The sequence below is a fragment of the Myotis nattereri genome (assembly GCF_964212035.1).
Source record: "Myotis nattereri genome assembly, chromosome: 13".
Taxonomy (NCBI): Eukaryota; Metazoa; Chordata; class Mammalia; order Chiroptera; family Vespertilionidae; genus Myotis; species Myotis nattereri.
In genome coordinates, this window is record NC_138088.1 from 52,432,388 (window position 1) to 52,448,482 (window position 16,095).

General features: G+C 45.0%; 1 protein-coding gene across 6 annotated transcripts in view; it reads right to left on the minus strand.

The window, feature by feature from the left end:
* ABLIM1 (actin binding LIM protein 1) overlaps positions 1-16,095 on the minus strand; it is a 239,380-nt gene that overhangs the window by 7,504 nt on the left and 215,781 nt on the right. For 2 of the 6 annotated variants that reach the window (XM_081104375.1, XM_081104377.1), the window contains 6 exons: positions 10,389-10,436; positions 7,103-7,249; positions 4,874-4,965; positions 3,581-3,692; positions 1,579-1,643; positions 702-762 (listed from right to left, as the gene is read on the minus strand). In XM_081104375.1, coding sequence (XP_080960501.1) covers positions 702-762; positions 1,579-1,643; positions 3,581-3,692; positions 4,874-4,965; positions 7,103-7,249; positions 10,389-10,436 — 525 coding nt within the window. Of the gene's footprint in view, positions 1-701; positions 763-1,578; positions 1,644-3,580; positions 3,693-4,873; positions 4,966-7,102; positions 7,250-10,388; positions 10,437-12,105; positions 12,211-16,095 lie in introns of all 6 variants that reach the window. The other 4 variants (XM_081104376.1, XM_081104378.1, XM_081104373.1 and 1 more) reach the window with 3 other exon arrangements.

Sequence of the window (16,095 nt, forward strand, 5' to 3'; positions counted from 1 at the left end):
GCCCGTCTGTCTGCCCCCCTGAAGCCAGGAAATGCCTGCGCAGGTTCCAGTTATCAGTTAAACACCCTTCTCTTGCAGAAGTTTTCCCTGGCGCCGTGAAGGCGTTTCTGCCTTCTCTCTGCGTCTCCAATCATAGCATTTATCACAAAGAGCTTCTCTCTCCCTCTCTTAGCTGTATGCATTTTTTTTTAATGTTTTCATTGATTTTTCTTTTCATTGACTTTTTAGAGAGAGAGGAAGGGAGAGGGAGAGAGAGAGAGAAACATCGAGGGGGAAACATCAATCGGCTGCCTCCTGCCCACCCGCTACTGGGGATTGAGGCTGCAATCAGGGCATGTGCCCTGAATGGAAATTGAACCCGTGACCTCTTGGTGCATGGGACAATGCTCAACCCACTGAGCAACACCAGCCAGGGTCAGCTGTATGCATTTGGAAGGTAGGCCCATCCATCACTGGATCTCCAAGGGTCTGAGTGCTCAGCAGAAGTGATTACAAACTTGCTTCTTACAAACTCACTTCTCCTGGTCTCATGTCACTAGAGATCCTTCGAAATGTTAACAAATGCTCTGCTAGCTTGCAGAGTGTGGGTGGGATCCCACTTCAGAACGTAAGGCAGCATGAACCCAGCGAATGTGCTTGTCATTGCACAGCCTGTGCCTGACCTCAGCCATGGTCAGTCAGTGTGGCCGCAGCACCCTCACCTCGCGCTCCCCCGCTGACGTCCCCGTAGCTGTTGTACTGAGCAAAGTCTGTAGAAATGGGCTGAAGTGAGAAAAAACACAGTATTAGAAAACCGACTGCACAGCGATCGTCTGGGAGTCAGGTGAAAAGGAAGGATTTGCAAAAGATAAGAATTCTTCCCAAACTGAATTCCTAGGCCCTCACGATTTTCCTTCTACTTCTTCTACTTTCATGAGATCTCTTTCTTTTTGGTAGTACAATCAATGCCGCTACTCAGCAGGTCCTTGGTAAGCAAGTACCTCTTGCTGATACATAATAAAATGTCTCTCCACACAGTCACACAATTACATCTATTCCATGTGTTGTGGGGAGGGAGGTAGCAAAAAGCTTTCCTATATATATTTTTTAAAAATATATTTTTTATTGATTTTAGAGAGGGGAAGGGAGAGGAATAGAGAGATATAGAGATTGATGAGAGAGAATCATCGATCGGATCCTCCTGAGGATCAAGCCCACAATCTGGGCATGTGCCCTGACCGGGAATCGAACCATTGACTTCCTGAGCCACCCCAGCTGGGCTTTCCTATATATGTTTTTTACAGCAGAGATAAAGGCTCTAATAATTGTGTTTTGCTTGATTGCAGAAATATTTGCCACCCTATTACTTAACATAGTCTTCCCATAAACTTACACAAGCTATTCTGTTATCCAAAGTCAATTTCCCTTTCTTTCAAAAGAAATATTTTGCCCATAATTCCAAGTGATTTATTAGGAGATCAGGGAGATTACAATTTTCATTATGTGCTAACACCGAGATCACCGCGTCAGTTGTATTGCGGCGATACGTCAGCACTTCGACCACGACTGACTCAGAAGTGATTGATGGGGAAACCTTACCCGGTGAAGCCCGTTTCTTCCATAGCCTGGGAGAGACGCGGTTTTAGATGACAGAACGTGTGAAGCTAAGTGAGAAAGAGGTAAAAAAGCAACTGTTAGGAAACAGGAAGTCCCATTCTTCAATGAAATTGGCAGCGTATCTTCTACCTTGCAGAATAGAAGATTCAGAAAAAAATAATCCAAATAATATTGGGCTGAAATGTTCACAAAACACCAGCCTATTAGGTGATGCAGGGAATGGGTGGGGGTGATATTACGGAGATGGGGTGGGGGTTCTTTACCTCTGAGACCTTGATACAAGCCTAACTACGCTGTTACTATTTCTATTTTGCAGGAGGAGAAATAGGGGCCAAAAAAAGTTAAGTATCTTGCCCAAGGTCACTCAGCTTGTAAATAGCTGAGCAAGGATTTGAACCCAGGACTCCCTGGATGCATAAGCCCATGCCTTAGGTGATATGGTGGCAAACACTGACCCAAAAGTCAGCCATGTAAGTTATCAGTCGGACTGGACTCCTGGGAGGCCTGGGGTGGATGCCTCACGAACGGCTGGGCTTTAGGGAAGGCAGACCTGGGCCTGAATCTGGGTCTGCAACTTAATGCCTCTGAATCTCTGGGCAAGTACTTCATCTTTTTAAGTCTTCCTTTTCTGACCCACGTGGGTATAGTGCGATATATTCTTACAGAACATAATCGTGGAGTTGATTGGGACTCTGAAGATTAGTAACTACCCAATCCAAGGTCAATGCCAGGCGAGCATCTGAGAGGTGGCAGGGCACCCCGTTGAGGTTGTGGGCTCTGGGGTAGGATACCTGGACGCCTAAATCCAGGTTCTGCTAGTTATTAGTGGCGTGAGCTTGGGTAAGTTACCCCAACTTCCTATACCTGAGCTACACATTTGGGATAATAATAATATTACCTACTTCACTGGCACGTCATGAAGATTAAGTGAGATCATGTTTAGCAAAGATGCCTGCAGACAGTAAACACTAAACACATTTCTAAAGAACCAGAAGGGGAGGAAAGCAGGCACTAGTTCAGAACATGGGAGGAAAAATCTTGTGGGTTAAGAGAGAATTGGCTTTTGACAAATAGAAGCAGGGGAAACTATCCTGACATAGCCAATATATAAGTAATGTCTTTCAAAAGTGTCAAACATAACACCACGAGTCTTCAGCTCTGTATTGAACGCATTAATGTAAAATTACAACACTTAGAAAGTCTAGTTTGTGCTCTCCTGTTCTCTCTAAGAATTCCCTTTATGCTGCCTCCCTCTTCATGACTATTCTAACCTGAACCCTTGTGTCCTTAAGGTCCTTCCTCGAAGGCAGGGGTGGGCAAACTTTTTGACTCAAGGGCCACAATGGGTTCTTAAACTGGACCGGAGGGCCAGAACAAAAGCATGGATGGAGTGTTTGTGTGAACTAATATAAATTCAAAGTAAACATCATTACATAAAAGGGTACGGTCTTTTTTTTTTTTTAGTTTTATTCATTTCAAACGGGCCGGATTCGGCCCGCGGGCCGTAGTTTGCCCACGGCTGCTCTAAGGGCTCCCCACTTGCAGCAGAAAGGAAACCCACATTTTTTTTTAAATATATTTTATTGATTTTTTACAGAGAGGAAGGGAGAGAGATAGAGAGTCAGAAACATCGATGAGAGAGAAACATCGATCAGCCGCCTCCTGCACATCTCCCACTGGGGATATGCCCGCAACCCAGGCACATGCCCCCGACCGGAATCGAACCTGGGACCTTTCAGTCCGCAGGCTGACGCTCTATCCACTGAGCCAAACCGGTTTTGGCAGGAAACCCACATTTAAGGAAGAGCCATGACATGCCTAGAAGCTTCGCTGACATGGAGTGGGTTTCCCACACTTCCTTCCCTGGAGAACACCTTGCGGGTTCCACCAGAAATGTCCTTGACTCTCCCGCAAGGTCAAGGCCGGGCCCTTGCAGGCAGGTGGCCGGCTGTCGCCTTGGGGGAGGTGGTGGGTCTGCTCTCACCTGAGTTGATGGGAGAATCATAGCGACTGGCTGACAGGGCTGCCCTCTCCCGGCTCTCCCTTTCCCTCTCCATCTCTTCCTTCAGGATCAGCTGCCCCAGGCCTGAGTTGAGCTATTCACAAAGAAAAGAAAAATGGAAGGGAAGCCCGTAATTACTTTCATGGAAAATTTCCTTTTTAGAAGGTCCAGTGAGAAGTGCCGACTCGGGCAAAGCCTGGATGGATAGTCTCAGAGGCTGGTGGTGCCTCTGGAGCTCGGACAGGTTTTGGACCTTGAGTCCTCAGCCTCTTCAATGTCAAGGCTGGCATTTCCCTGTCAGGCTCCACGTCAGAGGGTGTTCTCCCTCCCTCGCTCTCCCCCAAAGTGCCAGCAGGTGACCTCAGCAGGCATGTGTGTGTGTGTGTGGAGTTTTGATGTAGGAAGGGGACATTGGGAATAGTAGCCTTTAAAAAGAAATGACACTAATGTGTTTAAAAACAAGAAAAAAAAAAAGTAAGACTTGCTCATTGTATAGATTTTAGAAAACCCAGAGAAGAGTAACCCATAACCCACCACCCAGAGACACCCATTTGCATTTTGGTTTATATCCATCCAGTATGTTTAGGCACATGTTATACAAAAACTGGGATCATACTATAAATGCAACTCTGCATCTTATCTTTTCATATAACTCGTATCATGTGCATTGCCCATGTGATTAAGCATCTTTGGAAAATGTCATTGGAAGGGATTCATCAGTTCCTCATTGGAGGGAGAGTTTATAATGCCCTGGCCCCTCTACCCCAGGCTATAATTGCCTTTCTCTTGGTCTGTAGGCCCATGTGAGAGAGAAGCCCATGAGGGCTTCTTAGAGGCAGTCTATTTCATCCCCTCTCCCCTGGCCCAGATATACAACAAGGTCCCATGAGTCCCAAGGAAAGACTTGGAGAAAGGCTCAATCCCAAGGGAATTCCTTCAGGCGAGCCTGCACCAGGGCAGGAAGGTGTTGAACAACCTGGTGTACACCTTGGCTCTACTGGGCCCTGCGGCATCCTTTCAACACAGGTACCACACTCACATGCCCGCTCAGGGTCTCACTCTCCTTGCAAAAGCCCACACCATCACACGGTCCTCTGACCTCCAGCCTTCAGGTCACCTCTTCCAGCACCCACTCGGTACTCTGTTGTATGACAACCACCAGAAGGGCCCTTGAGGGCTGGGACCACTTGGTGGCTTGCCCATAGTAGTCACTCCAGAAATATGGATGGGAGAGAACTGAATGGAAGACTGCAGCGAAGCAGTTTAAGGACCAACCTTCATTAATTGCTCTTCCTGAAGCTGCCGGCGTCTCAGGAGTTCCTCATCGTCTTCCTCTTTGCCACTAGATCTGCGTCTCATGTCAGCTCCTAATTCCACAGCAAAGACAACTTCTCACATTAGCCGCACGGCAGGGGCATTGGACGGGACTAGTCCACCTGGGCTCAACTGGCCAGGCCGCCACGGTCGGCAGTGGTCTTGACCATGAGTGAACAGCACCAGGAGAAAAAGGAGCCTACTGCCAGCTCAGCGCTACTTGGCTGCTTTCTCCAGACAGCGGGTCTGTTTGACAAGCGGGTTGAATGTGGGATTTGGCCGCCCGATAATTGGTCTGCTCAATTAAAGCTCGGGTTTGCCACTGCGATGGGGTCTGAGTCCTCCCTGGTTAGAGCTCTCAGTAGTAAGTAGGAGGAGCATCTACACTTATTTCAATGTCCCTGAGGTCAATTTTCAAATAGAGAGACATCTAAATTCATCCACATGCATTTAAATAGTCACTCGTTTATGACAAGGTTTAAAATCTTATAGTTTCTTCTTCTGCTGAATAGATAGGTTGCCATAATAATATCACTCTGTCTCCACCCTTAATAAACTCAATAACAAGTATGCTTTTTATGTAGGGATGGGTCTCTAATGCTTCCTTTTTCTCAGCCCTTTGAACAATGATTATAAAAAGCGTTCTACTGATCAAAACTCAATAAAAATTCTCACTACAGCAATAGAGCTAAAAAGCTACTTCCTTTGGTACAGTATAGCAAGTCATGTACAATGTTTAAGCTTCCTGGTAAAGGGAGACAGAGGGTGGAAAGGAAGAATGGGTCTAAATGGTTGGAAAATTAAGATAATGAGTGTTTTTCCTAAATTGCTTGGATAATCTGACTGTGGGAGGAAACAGGAAAGCTTGCTAATCTAATCAAAACAAACCTTAATCGTCTCAGTTTTTCTTATTTTGATTAATGGGCCAGAAATTGCCTTCATTTTGGAACCCCAAAGAGGTTTAAACTATTTAGGCATGTCAGTTTCAACAACAAAATGTTAATTCTTCTGGCCCCTTTGGGTCTGGCTGCGGTAGAAACCCCACTAAGCAACATGACTGAAATGGGAAGCTCAAGGTCCCCACGAACTGCCTGGCAGAGAAAAGCTGATATGATTGGCTCTTAGTTCCTAAAATCATAAAAGTCAAGGTGAGTATTCTCTCTTTATATTGATAAAAATGAATAAACACAAGTTTGCAAGAATCAGCTATATCTCAAGGCAACATCGTGTAGAGAATACTTGTGAGTGATGAACCCAAGATGGGTTTCCTTCGACTATTTCTATACGTATAAATTGCTTTAAAATCTACATAGCATAGTGCTTGTAAAAGGTATTCCAAAAGTAAATTGATAAAAAGATAGCATGAGGAAAACAATTTGGAAATTTTGGAAAATTGAAGGCCTTTTAGGTTGTCAACAGAAATGTGATAAGTTAGTCACATTTGTATGTCCAACCCACTAAACTTTTAGTATCAGCGTCTGAGTTTGCTTAATATCACTTTTTAGGCCAAGTGATTTCACTACTGACAAAACAGTAAAGAAAGACATAGACACAATTCTAGAGCATACATTGGAGGTTCAAAGCAAAGAATGAAGCAGCTGAAATGTGACATCGGAGCACAGAATCATGGACATGAAGGATGTAAAATCACGTAACTTTACACGCGTCATTTCAGAACGCGTGACTCTGTGGTAGCCCTCCTTAGAAACGGAGAACGAGATCTCGTAAGGAAAGTGAAAGTGCTCGGGGTTAAGATTAGCTGTTAAGAGAACTGCAATTACAAGCAGAAATAGTCTAAAACGAATTTGAAAGAAGCCATGCTTCCATGGACCCTCGGTTAATTCACCAGCTGACTTCTAATTATATAGAACAATGTTCTTGCCAAGAGGCTTTGATTCAATGGCATTCAAAAGAGTTACCGACTTAGCGGTAATGACTCCGAGGGTCCGTGCGCACCATCCGTTTTAGACCAGTTCTGCATCTTGGTGATTTGGTTAGAGAAAGGCTCTGGTGATGGAGTGTTGGTGGCTTGGAAGCATTTTGCACACATATTAATACCGCATTAGCTCTTCCCACTATTCTACCTCTTCTTGGTCGTACTTTTCTTAAAAACCTGGCATATTTTTAAACATTGCACTTTGAGATCGCCTAGCAACCTGTCCATTTGGCTTAGCTGTAACAGTCGCATACCTACGGCGGCAAGTGAGGGGGGACCAGGCCAACGGTCCGTCTCAATCTTTGGGATCTCGCTGGGGTCTGGCGCCTGCGCTGCTGGGAACTTGGAAAACTTGATGATGTCTTCTGCAGACTTGCTCTGGGCTGCCAAGGCAGCTGCATCTAGGCGGAATCAGGGGGAGCTTAGCTATCGGTCTGCAAGGCCGTGGTGGTCAACCCACTCACAGGGTCTTGTTCTCTGGCAAAGGTTTCCACTCCAGACAGCTCTGCTTATAGCCATTATCAATCCATCACCCGGTCAGTGGTGCCCAGTGACAGCTCAGCTCGTTGGATGCTCCACCAGAAACAAAGCTTCATTTTACACCTGTTCTACATCTGCTCTGGAGCCTGCTATCCAATACTAGCAACGTGGCAATTTACATTAAATTAATGAACTTAGCCCTAGCCGGTTTGGCTCAGTGGATAGAGCGTCGGCCTGTGGACCAAAGGGTCCTGGCTTCAATTCCAGTTAAGGGCACGTACCTCGGTTGCAGGCTCCTCCCCGGCCTGTGCCCTGGTTGGGGCTTGTGCAGGAGGCAACCAATCGATGTGCTTCTCTCACATCGATATTTCTCTCTGTCTTTCCCTGTCTCTTCCACGCTGTCTAAAAATCAATGGAAAAATATCCTCGGGTGAGGCTTAAAAAAAATTAAATGAAAAAAATTTTTTAAACTAAAATTCAGTTCCTCAGTTGCACATTTTAAGTGCTCAATAGCCACATGTGATTACTGCCTATTGTATTAGACAACAGTTATAGAACATACCCAGCATCCTAGAAATTTCTACTGGGACAAACTCCTAGAGCAATTAGACATCTGAATTAGTCACTTGAAATTAAAGAGCTGAGTTAAAAGCACGATACTGTCATTTGACTGCAGTTGTTAATCATAAGCGGGCTGGCTGTCTTTTGGCTTCTTAGCCACAAATATACTGCTCCAGTTCATTGTAATACTTCTATACTATATGGGGTGTGTCCCCCCCCCCCCCCTCCAAAGGTATACACACACTTCAAATAATGATAAAGGCAGTTACAACTTTCAAAATTGAGCTATCAGCTGTGAAGGTGTATACCCATTGTTTTGGGGGCCCTTGAGTCCCAGGAGAAAAGGGTCTGCACACACAAGTGAATCACCCAACTTTAAAACACAGGGACCAGACTGGCAGCACCAGGCCCGCACAGGGCTCTGAATGGCTCTGCTTAGAGGAAGCGTCAACGGCTTAGAGCCCCAAATCTAATCAGAGATGGAGCCCAGCAAGCGGGGAGAAATGCTCAGCTCCTACTTCTGCCAAGTGACCTGGGCTGTTACTAAACATTTCAAAACATTTATGTTGCTTTAAGTAAAACGTCCTCTCTCCCAGGGCTCACAGCTTGTTGAATTTGGATACAATTCTTTGAATCGTCAGCTCCCAGTCCTCATTCTTATGGAAAACTTCTAGGTCTCAATTTGCTGAAGTGACTTGACCAAGGTCGTCCTTTGCAATAATAAGGAACAAGGCCTTGGCCAGGCTTGGAAGAGTGTTTCTCTGAATCATTAACCTCATGAGAAAAAAAAAATTCAGGCTGGAAAGTACTGCATAAATACCCTCTTCTTAAAGAAGAACAGAATGTGTTAGAGCAGTAAAGGCTGAGTTCTGTATTACAAAAAAGAAAAAAAAGTGTGCCTTCCTCTAAACCTAGCATTTTCTAAATGCACCAGGGTGGACACCAGGTTTCTGTAGGACCCGTTTCTACTGCATGGACTGCCTGTTCTGCAGAATGTCCTTTGGGACATGCTGCTTTGGTTGCGCTACTCTAATTGATTAATTAATTACAACGGTCTGAAGGAAAAGAGGAAAGTCAAAGTAAATTTCAAGAAAAGAAGCCAATTAATCCCTTCCAAATAAATCATCTTACATTATTCCATCTTTAGTCTTAGTCATTTGATTATTTTTGTTTAGAGCGGCAGGGCCTAAAGATTCCAGTATTTCAAAAGACTCTAAATGGATCAATCTAACTGAGAATCTTATTCTTAAATTTGGAAGAAAAAAAAAGTGTGATTTCAAACAGTACTTACTCATTAGAATTGGTGAAGTCAGTAAACATTCATATGTTAATGAGTGGGTGACAAGACATTAAACCATAAAAAAAACAAAAACAAAAACAAAAACAATGTTAACAAACTTAAAAAAGCAAGCATGTGGTGTAAAATCTTAAATAAATTAAAAAAAAAAAACAGAATGAAGAAGAAAGTCATAATTCCACAAACATTACAGTACATACATTCTCTTCCCCCCGAGAATGTAGGCCTAAATATGTCCCCCTGTGCTTTTTTGACTTTGTTTGCTTTTCGTGTCATCCTAATCCTTAAGGACTCATTAATGTCAATTACCTTTTAAAGGCAGCCTTCAAATTTCCGGGCACAGTTTGTGTATAATTTTCTGAAATCACTTAAAGACCTATCTTGGCTTTAGAAGAATCCATTCACCAAGATTGGTGGCAGATAAATACTGAGAGACCTCATGGGGGGGGGGGGGGTGATTTACACATAGTGAGGTAGTTTCCTGGGCTTCAAAATTCCATACTCCCAGACAAGGAAAGCACCACTCTAAATCCACGGCAGTGATTCTTGGCTTGCGGGCACTTCACAGACAAACTAGCCTAACTCACAGATTGGAGAAAATGGAGGGACAGAGGAATTGTGTCCATGACATCCTAAATCACAGAGCCATGGGGGTGAGGAGCGGGGGCGAGGGCCAGGACTCCGAGTCAGCGTGTGTCCCGTCCACTCCATCACCGGGCACAGATGTCTTCATGCTACAGAAGAAACCGGGGAACTGGACAGCCAAGCTGATAGGGCTTCGTCAAATTAATTGTTCCGGAAACCTGGCTTTCACTAGTTTTAATTAGCTAAATTGTAAGCTGATCAAAATAGTTATAGAGGTTGGTTAAATTATTAAATGGCAGAGAAAAAAACAAACATGTCTTGTTAGGGTGTTTGTGAGTTATTGTGTGGCTAGTCCTACCCCTGCTCAATGAATGGCACCATACGTGGTTAGATGGGCTCAGAAAGGAGCTAGGAGCTTCCTGACCACGCTAAGCCTCCTCCCTCTAGAAACCCCAATTTCACACTGTTTGCATCTCAGGAGGACATCAAGGCACAATTCGCTGGGCACCCCGGTTTGATTCTCGAAAGCAGCAGCTGATAAGCCTTTCAGAGGACAGCAAAGAGAAGTTCAGCAGACGCTGCTACTTAAAAGCTAACGCGGAGGAAGCGGGTTTTACCATGCTGTTTGTAGATGGGTGGTTTTCGGTAAATGTTGATCCCTTGATCTGTGGAAATGAAAAGCAAAGGTGTGTGATTATGGGAACCAGTTCCGCGATGGGAAAAACAGAACAAGCAAGAGGCAAACCAAACTGAAGACTCTTGAACAAATACAACCCAGACGGTCAACTTTTGTATTACAAAGAGCGGTGTTACTGGAAGCAGAAATTACAGGAATGAGCGAATCACTACACCAAGTGATGTGAAATCCTTTGTAATACATCTTAGCATATATAGAGATGTCATTAATTCATGGGCCATTTATTTCCAATACACATTTCACTAAAAGTGGGACTAAAACAGGAAGAAATGCAAGCAGTGGAATACTCTACAGTGAGGAAGACATAACCAGTTTGGGGAAAATCCCCAAAATGCTACTGTCTAGAAATTGAGCTCCCAGTAGATACCAGTGGCTCAATTTCCTTCTCAACTAATGAATGGAACAGTGGAAAGCAATGTAGAAAAACAAGGAGTAATTTCTTTAAACACAGAAACACTTTGTATGGGCAAAACTAGTCTGATGTATTACCAGGATGTTTGCCTAACTCCTATAGGCCAATTTTTTTTTTAAAGACTGAGATGCCAAATATTATTCACATATTTATACAGGACCCCGCTTGATTATGCTGTCATTTCACTTTGAGCACAAATACTCAGGAAATGTCAAAAGCGTTGTTTCTCCAGAACCCTGGGCACTGCATCTTGGTGAGGCATTTTTCATGAAAAAAAAAAAGGGGGGGGGTCGCTCAACTGCGTAACATTGATTTTCAAGGTTCAATGGCACTTTTAAAAAAGGCAATCCTAGCTTAGTGGAATGAATCTCATTGAAGTTTCCTCTGTTTTATTAGGTCAGTTTGGAATGCAAAAGGAAAAAAACCGATTTCAGATCCCAACTATGTACGCTAGCATGAAATTAATGGGTCATGTATTAATCCACTTCCAGGAACTAAAAGAAGCAAAACAATGTGCTTCCCACGGAAAAATGGTGCCGGGACTTCGGAGGCCAATCTTGCCTTTGCAAACGGGGCTGAGCCTAAACATGACGATGCCGGCGGGTTCTGATTTTCCCAGTTCCGGTGGCCAGTGACTGTCGTGCTGTGACACAGGTGCTGCGAGCGCAGAGCGAAGCTGGCAGCACCGCGCCTAAATTGCAAGATCCCTTTGCGGCTCTGGGGGTGGTTAGTGAGGGATATGCTCAGAGAGACCATTTTACTCCACTCAGAAAAGCCCGGGGGAAGAATCTCCACGTCGGAGACACAGGAAAAAGAAAAGCACGCCGTGTCGCTGTGGTTCCATCTTTAGAACAAGGAGGTCACTGCATCGCCATTGTGCTCATTAGTCAATGACCAAGCCACAGCGTGGTATCTTAGCAGCCGCTGATATCAAGGTGAAATTAAAATTTTAGTAAAAACAACACAACTCAAACCCTCATTCCTTCTCTCTCCGCCTCCCACACCCCTTCAAAAATAACTTGGGAAAACCGAACCCTTCAATGTCATCCTGGCGGTCCACACATAACGTTTTTGAAAGGCCCCCTGGGTCAGATCCTGCAATTTAGGGTTTGCCAACTGTACATCCCAATGTAAAGAGCATGAGCAATGGAGACGAGACAGAGGTGACAAGGCTACATTCTACACTGCGACAGGACACCATGACACAGACCGCGTCAGCTCCTACCTGGAACATGGAAATGTTTAGGGGCCTGAGCGTAAGTTGGAGTTAGAGGGCGGCTGTCTGGCCGGTGGGGGAGAGGGGAGTTCCGGCCGCTGGACGGCTCATTGCCTCCAATGAGAAGAATGGAGAAAACAAAATGAGAGAAGGGACAGCAACAAAGGAAACCGAGCGAGCGTCATAAAACTTCAAAACCACCAACGGGGAGGAGGTACGTCAAAAAAGGAGGAACGAAAGAAACAAACTCAACCTAGCAACGTGGCTGGCAAAGGGGGGATCAGGTTTAGTTTCCCCTAAGAGAGGTTTGTGTTCAGGTCACGGTGGTAAAGCAGCGAGCAGCGAGGCACGTCATCCAAGGCATGTGGCTGAGCTGTGAGCAGGCAGGGCGCTGATCGGATGGGGTGTTAGGTACGAGGAATGGAAGGCACCGGGTAATGGTTCAGGACCAGTTGTTAGCTGGTTAGATCCCAAGCGTGTGAAGGAGTGGGACAGGCAACCCAAATACAAGCCTTCCAGGCGTGATGACAGAGGCAGGAGGCTGGACTGCATTTCTCTGAACGAAGGCTACGCCGGGAGCCTGTGTGGTCACCCGGCCCTGCCCTGAGCAACCCAAATGCCTTCCCTGCAGCTTGTGTTTCTGTTTCCTCCTTGAAATACACCAGACGAGGCAGGCCCCTTTCTTCCAGGGACTGTGGGACCACGCATACCTCTCTCCATCTTTCTCTACAAAGAGGAGGCACCACCCACTCTAATAACTGGACACCTGGGAGGGCTGGGCCCTGAGCTATGAGCGGGGGTAAGTAGATGAAGGAGAGTTAGTCCCTGCCCTCCCGGGGCCAGAGTCCACCTAAGGCAGTGGTTCTCAACCTTCTGGCCCTTTAAATACAGTTCCTCATGTTGTGACCCAACCCTAAAATTATTTTCGTTGCTACTTCATAACTGTCATGTTGCTACTGTTATGAATCGGAACGTAAATATCTGATATGCAGGATGGTCTTAGGCGACCCCTGTGAAAGGGTCGTTCGACCGCCAAAGGGGTCGCGACCCACAGGTTGAGAACTGTTGACCTAGGGAGTCAGACTTAAGACACATAAATACAATACCCTGCCATAGCATTCAGAGGCATATGAAAAAATCATGACACTCAGAGAAAGGTGTGCACCATCGATTCCTCAGGAAAGCGACAGAAAGATAAGAGAATTGCGCGGGACACGGCAGAGTACGCTCGCCAGGTGGGTGGTGGGCAGAGGGTGGGGACGCTCAGATTTCAGAAGGCTGGAGCCTCCTAAGGAAGGAGGCATGGGAGGGCACAGTGGGCGGAGCAGCAGGGCTGGCCACTGGCTGGAAAGCGAGGTGTTTTTGGAGGAGAATGGGGAGGGGTGTGGAGAGGACGCTGGGCGTGGCTGCAGGAGCCCTGAGAGCTACCGCTGCCTCCGCCCTCCCTGCTGACCACGCGAACTGCAGGGGTGACCGGAGAACTGTCTCCCATTCTGTGGGTTGTCTTTTACTTTCTTGATAGCCCTTTAAAGCAGAAGTTTTAAATTTTGATGAAGATCAGTTTATCTAATGATGACAGCTTAAAATAAATCATAGATTTAAAAAAAATATATAGCAAGAGCTGATTTTTTTTCTACCATCTTTTTAATTTTTTTTTTTTTTAAAAGGAGACATAGTTGACATATAACACTGTACTAATTTTAGACGTACAAAAGCCAGTTTCCTCAGTTAGAAACTGTTCTAAATCTGGCCAGCAGAAAATGAAAGATGTCAACTGCTGGAGTTTCAAAACAACACATTTCATACTTTTAATCTCTCAATATGTGCAATTTTAGGTAACCAGAGCACAGATCTGTACCAAATGGGCAGTACGATATTTCAGGTGTGAAACCTGAATTTAACTGGCTCAAATAAATATTCTAAGTTTTTGGTTATCATATTCTGAAACTTTTGTCTCCCCCCTCCCCGCCCAAGTCACTTAAGCATCTAGCTCCCAATATATTATAATTAGACTTTACTACTTAAGTCAGACGTTAGCTTCTAAAAATTATGACTCTTCACTCTAAACTGCGATGTATTCAAAAACTCATTTCAAAAAACGCTATCTCATTTACTATCACTCTCCTAAAAAGAAGTAACCGGTTCCTGTCTGAAAAAAATGAATATAATTAACACAGGTAGAAGCAAGCAGGGGAGGGAGACTATGCGTTATGTTTAGAAGAAAATCCCACTTTAAATCTAAGGAAGAATTAGAACTCGGTCTCATTCACCTGTGTGCTCAGCACAGCGCCTGGCCAGAGTGAGTGCCCAGTAAATGTCTGTGAATGAACGATTGAAGGTGGCCAACGAACTACCCCGGCAGCTCTTCATGGCCTGATGTGGGGAGCACCACTGCAGGGTTAGCCACCATCTCTGTCTTCATTAAAGGCAGCGATGGGATCACAATCGCACCCCGTTTTTATAACGTTCCCATTAGAGCCGATCCTCAATAACCCCAATTTAACTGTTTCATTTTAGGGGAATTCTTGACTCCTCTAGACATTAGGGATTATTCAGAAGAGTGACCCATCATTGAAAAACAGAATACTTCTTATGGGCTCTTCTCCAAAGACGTTCTAGAGACACTCAACTTTCTCGCTTTCTTTGAGGTTGGTTTTTTGAAGACTCATCCTGCAGACCCTACGCACAGGGTGTTATTGCTTCTGAACCCCACTGCTCCTCCCTGCACCCACTGCCTCTAGCCTCCCTGCACTTGTACAACATCAGCCACTTCAGGGAAATGTTTGCGCAGGTGTGGGCTATCATGTCCAATCACAAGAAACACCATTACATTTGTTTTGATAATTATTAGCCGGAGTCATGTGCACCCACAAATATCTGCATGTACAGGACACAGGGTTTAAGGTTATTGGAACTGGCATTTGCCTGACTATGAAACCCTTCATGAAGGTGCTCTGCTGGCAAGTGGCCGTAGAAGCCCATCCCTTCTCGGATGCGGCCCACGACTCTCTGAACTCCCAGGGTGCATGCCAGCCGAACGCTGGCACCAGTTGGGCACAGTTCTTTATTTGGCTGCATATCTTCAGCTACCATTGACCTTTCTAGTTCCTAGAAAAAGCTCTCATGTGTTCAAGTCTTTGTAAGTAGATTTAACTCTATAATCATCTAACACCTCCCACAGTCCTAGCTGGTTTGGCTCAGTGGATAGAGCATTGGCCTGCAGACTGAACGGTCCCAGGTTCGATTCCGGGCAAGGGCACATGCCCGGCTGTGGGCTCAATCCCCAGTAGGGGGCGTGCAGGAGGCAGCCAATCAATGATTCTCTCTCATCGTGGATGTTTCTACCTCTCCTTCTCCCTTCCTCTCTGAAATCAATAAAAATATATAAATAAAATAAAATAAATCTCCCACAAAGGCTTAAAGCAAGGTAAAGAGAGACTCAGCAACATGCCCATCTGAGCGACTCTGTACCATAGGATTTCCTCACATCATGAGGGCTCATTGGAATAAGGGCTCAGCATACACAGTGCTGCTAGGTACCACGTGCTTCACCCTTGGAATACCAAAGGCATGACAAACTTTTGTTATTTTTCAAAGAAAAGGAAATATTCTCAAGATAGGCCTGTTTCCAACTTTGCTAGGTTAAATACCGTACCTTCAAGTGATAAAACTTTTAACTCTATTCTGGAAGGAAATAACTGATGAGGCCCTAAAAGGTTATTTTTGTGCTTAGTTTATTATGTAAGTAACGTATGAGGCAGCAGATGAAATAGCGTATATGAAGGTATCGTCATTATCATCACCTACCAGCCCAGAGTGAAGGCACTGCTGACAAATAATGTAATAGTGTATTTATCACATAATATTGTATATAGCGCACTCCCAGCCATTTTGTTCCTTCACATGAATCCTTGGATTGGCTCCTGAAAGTTGGCAGCATCTAGAATTTCATGACAGTTCCCAGATCGCTAGTCCCTGTCTAAAGCTTCAATAGTGTCA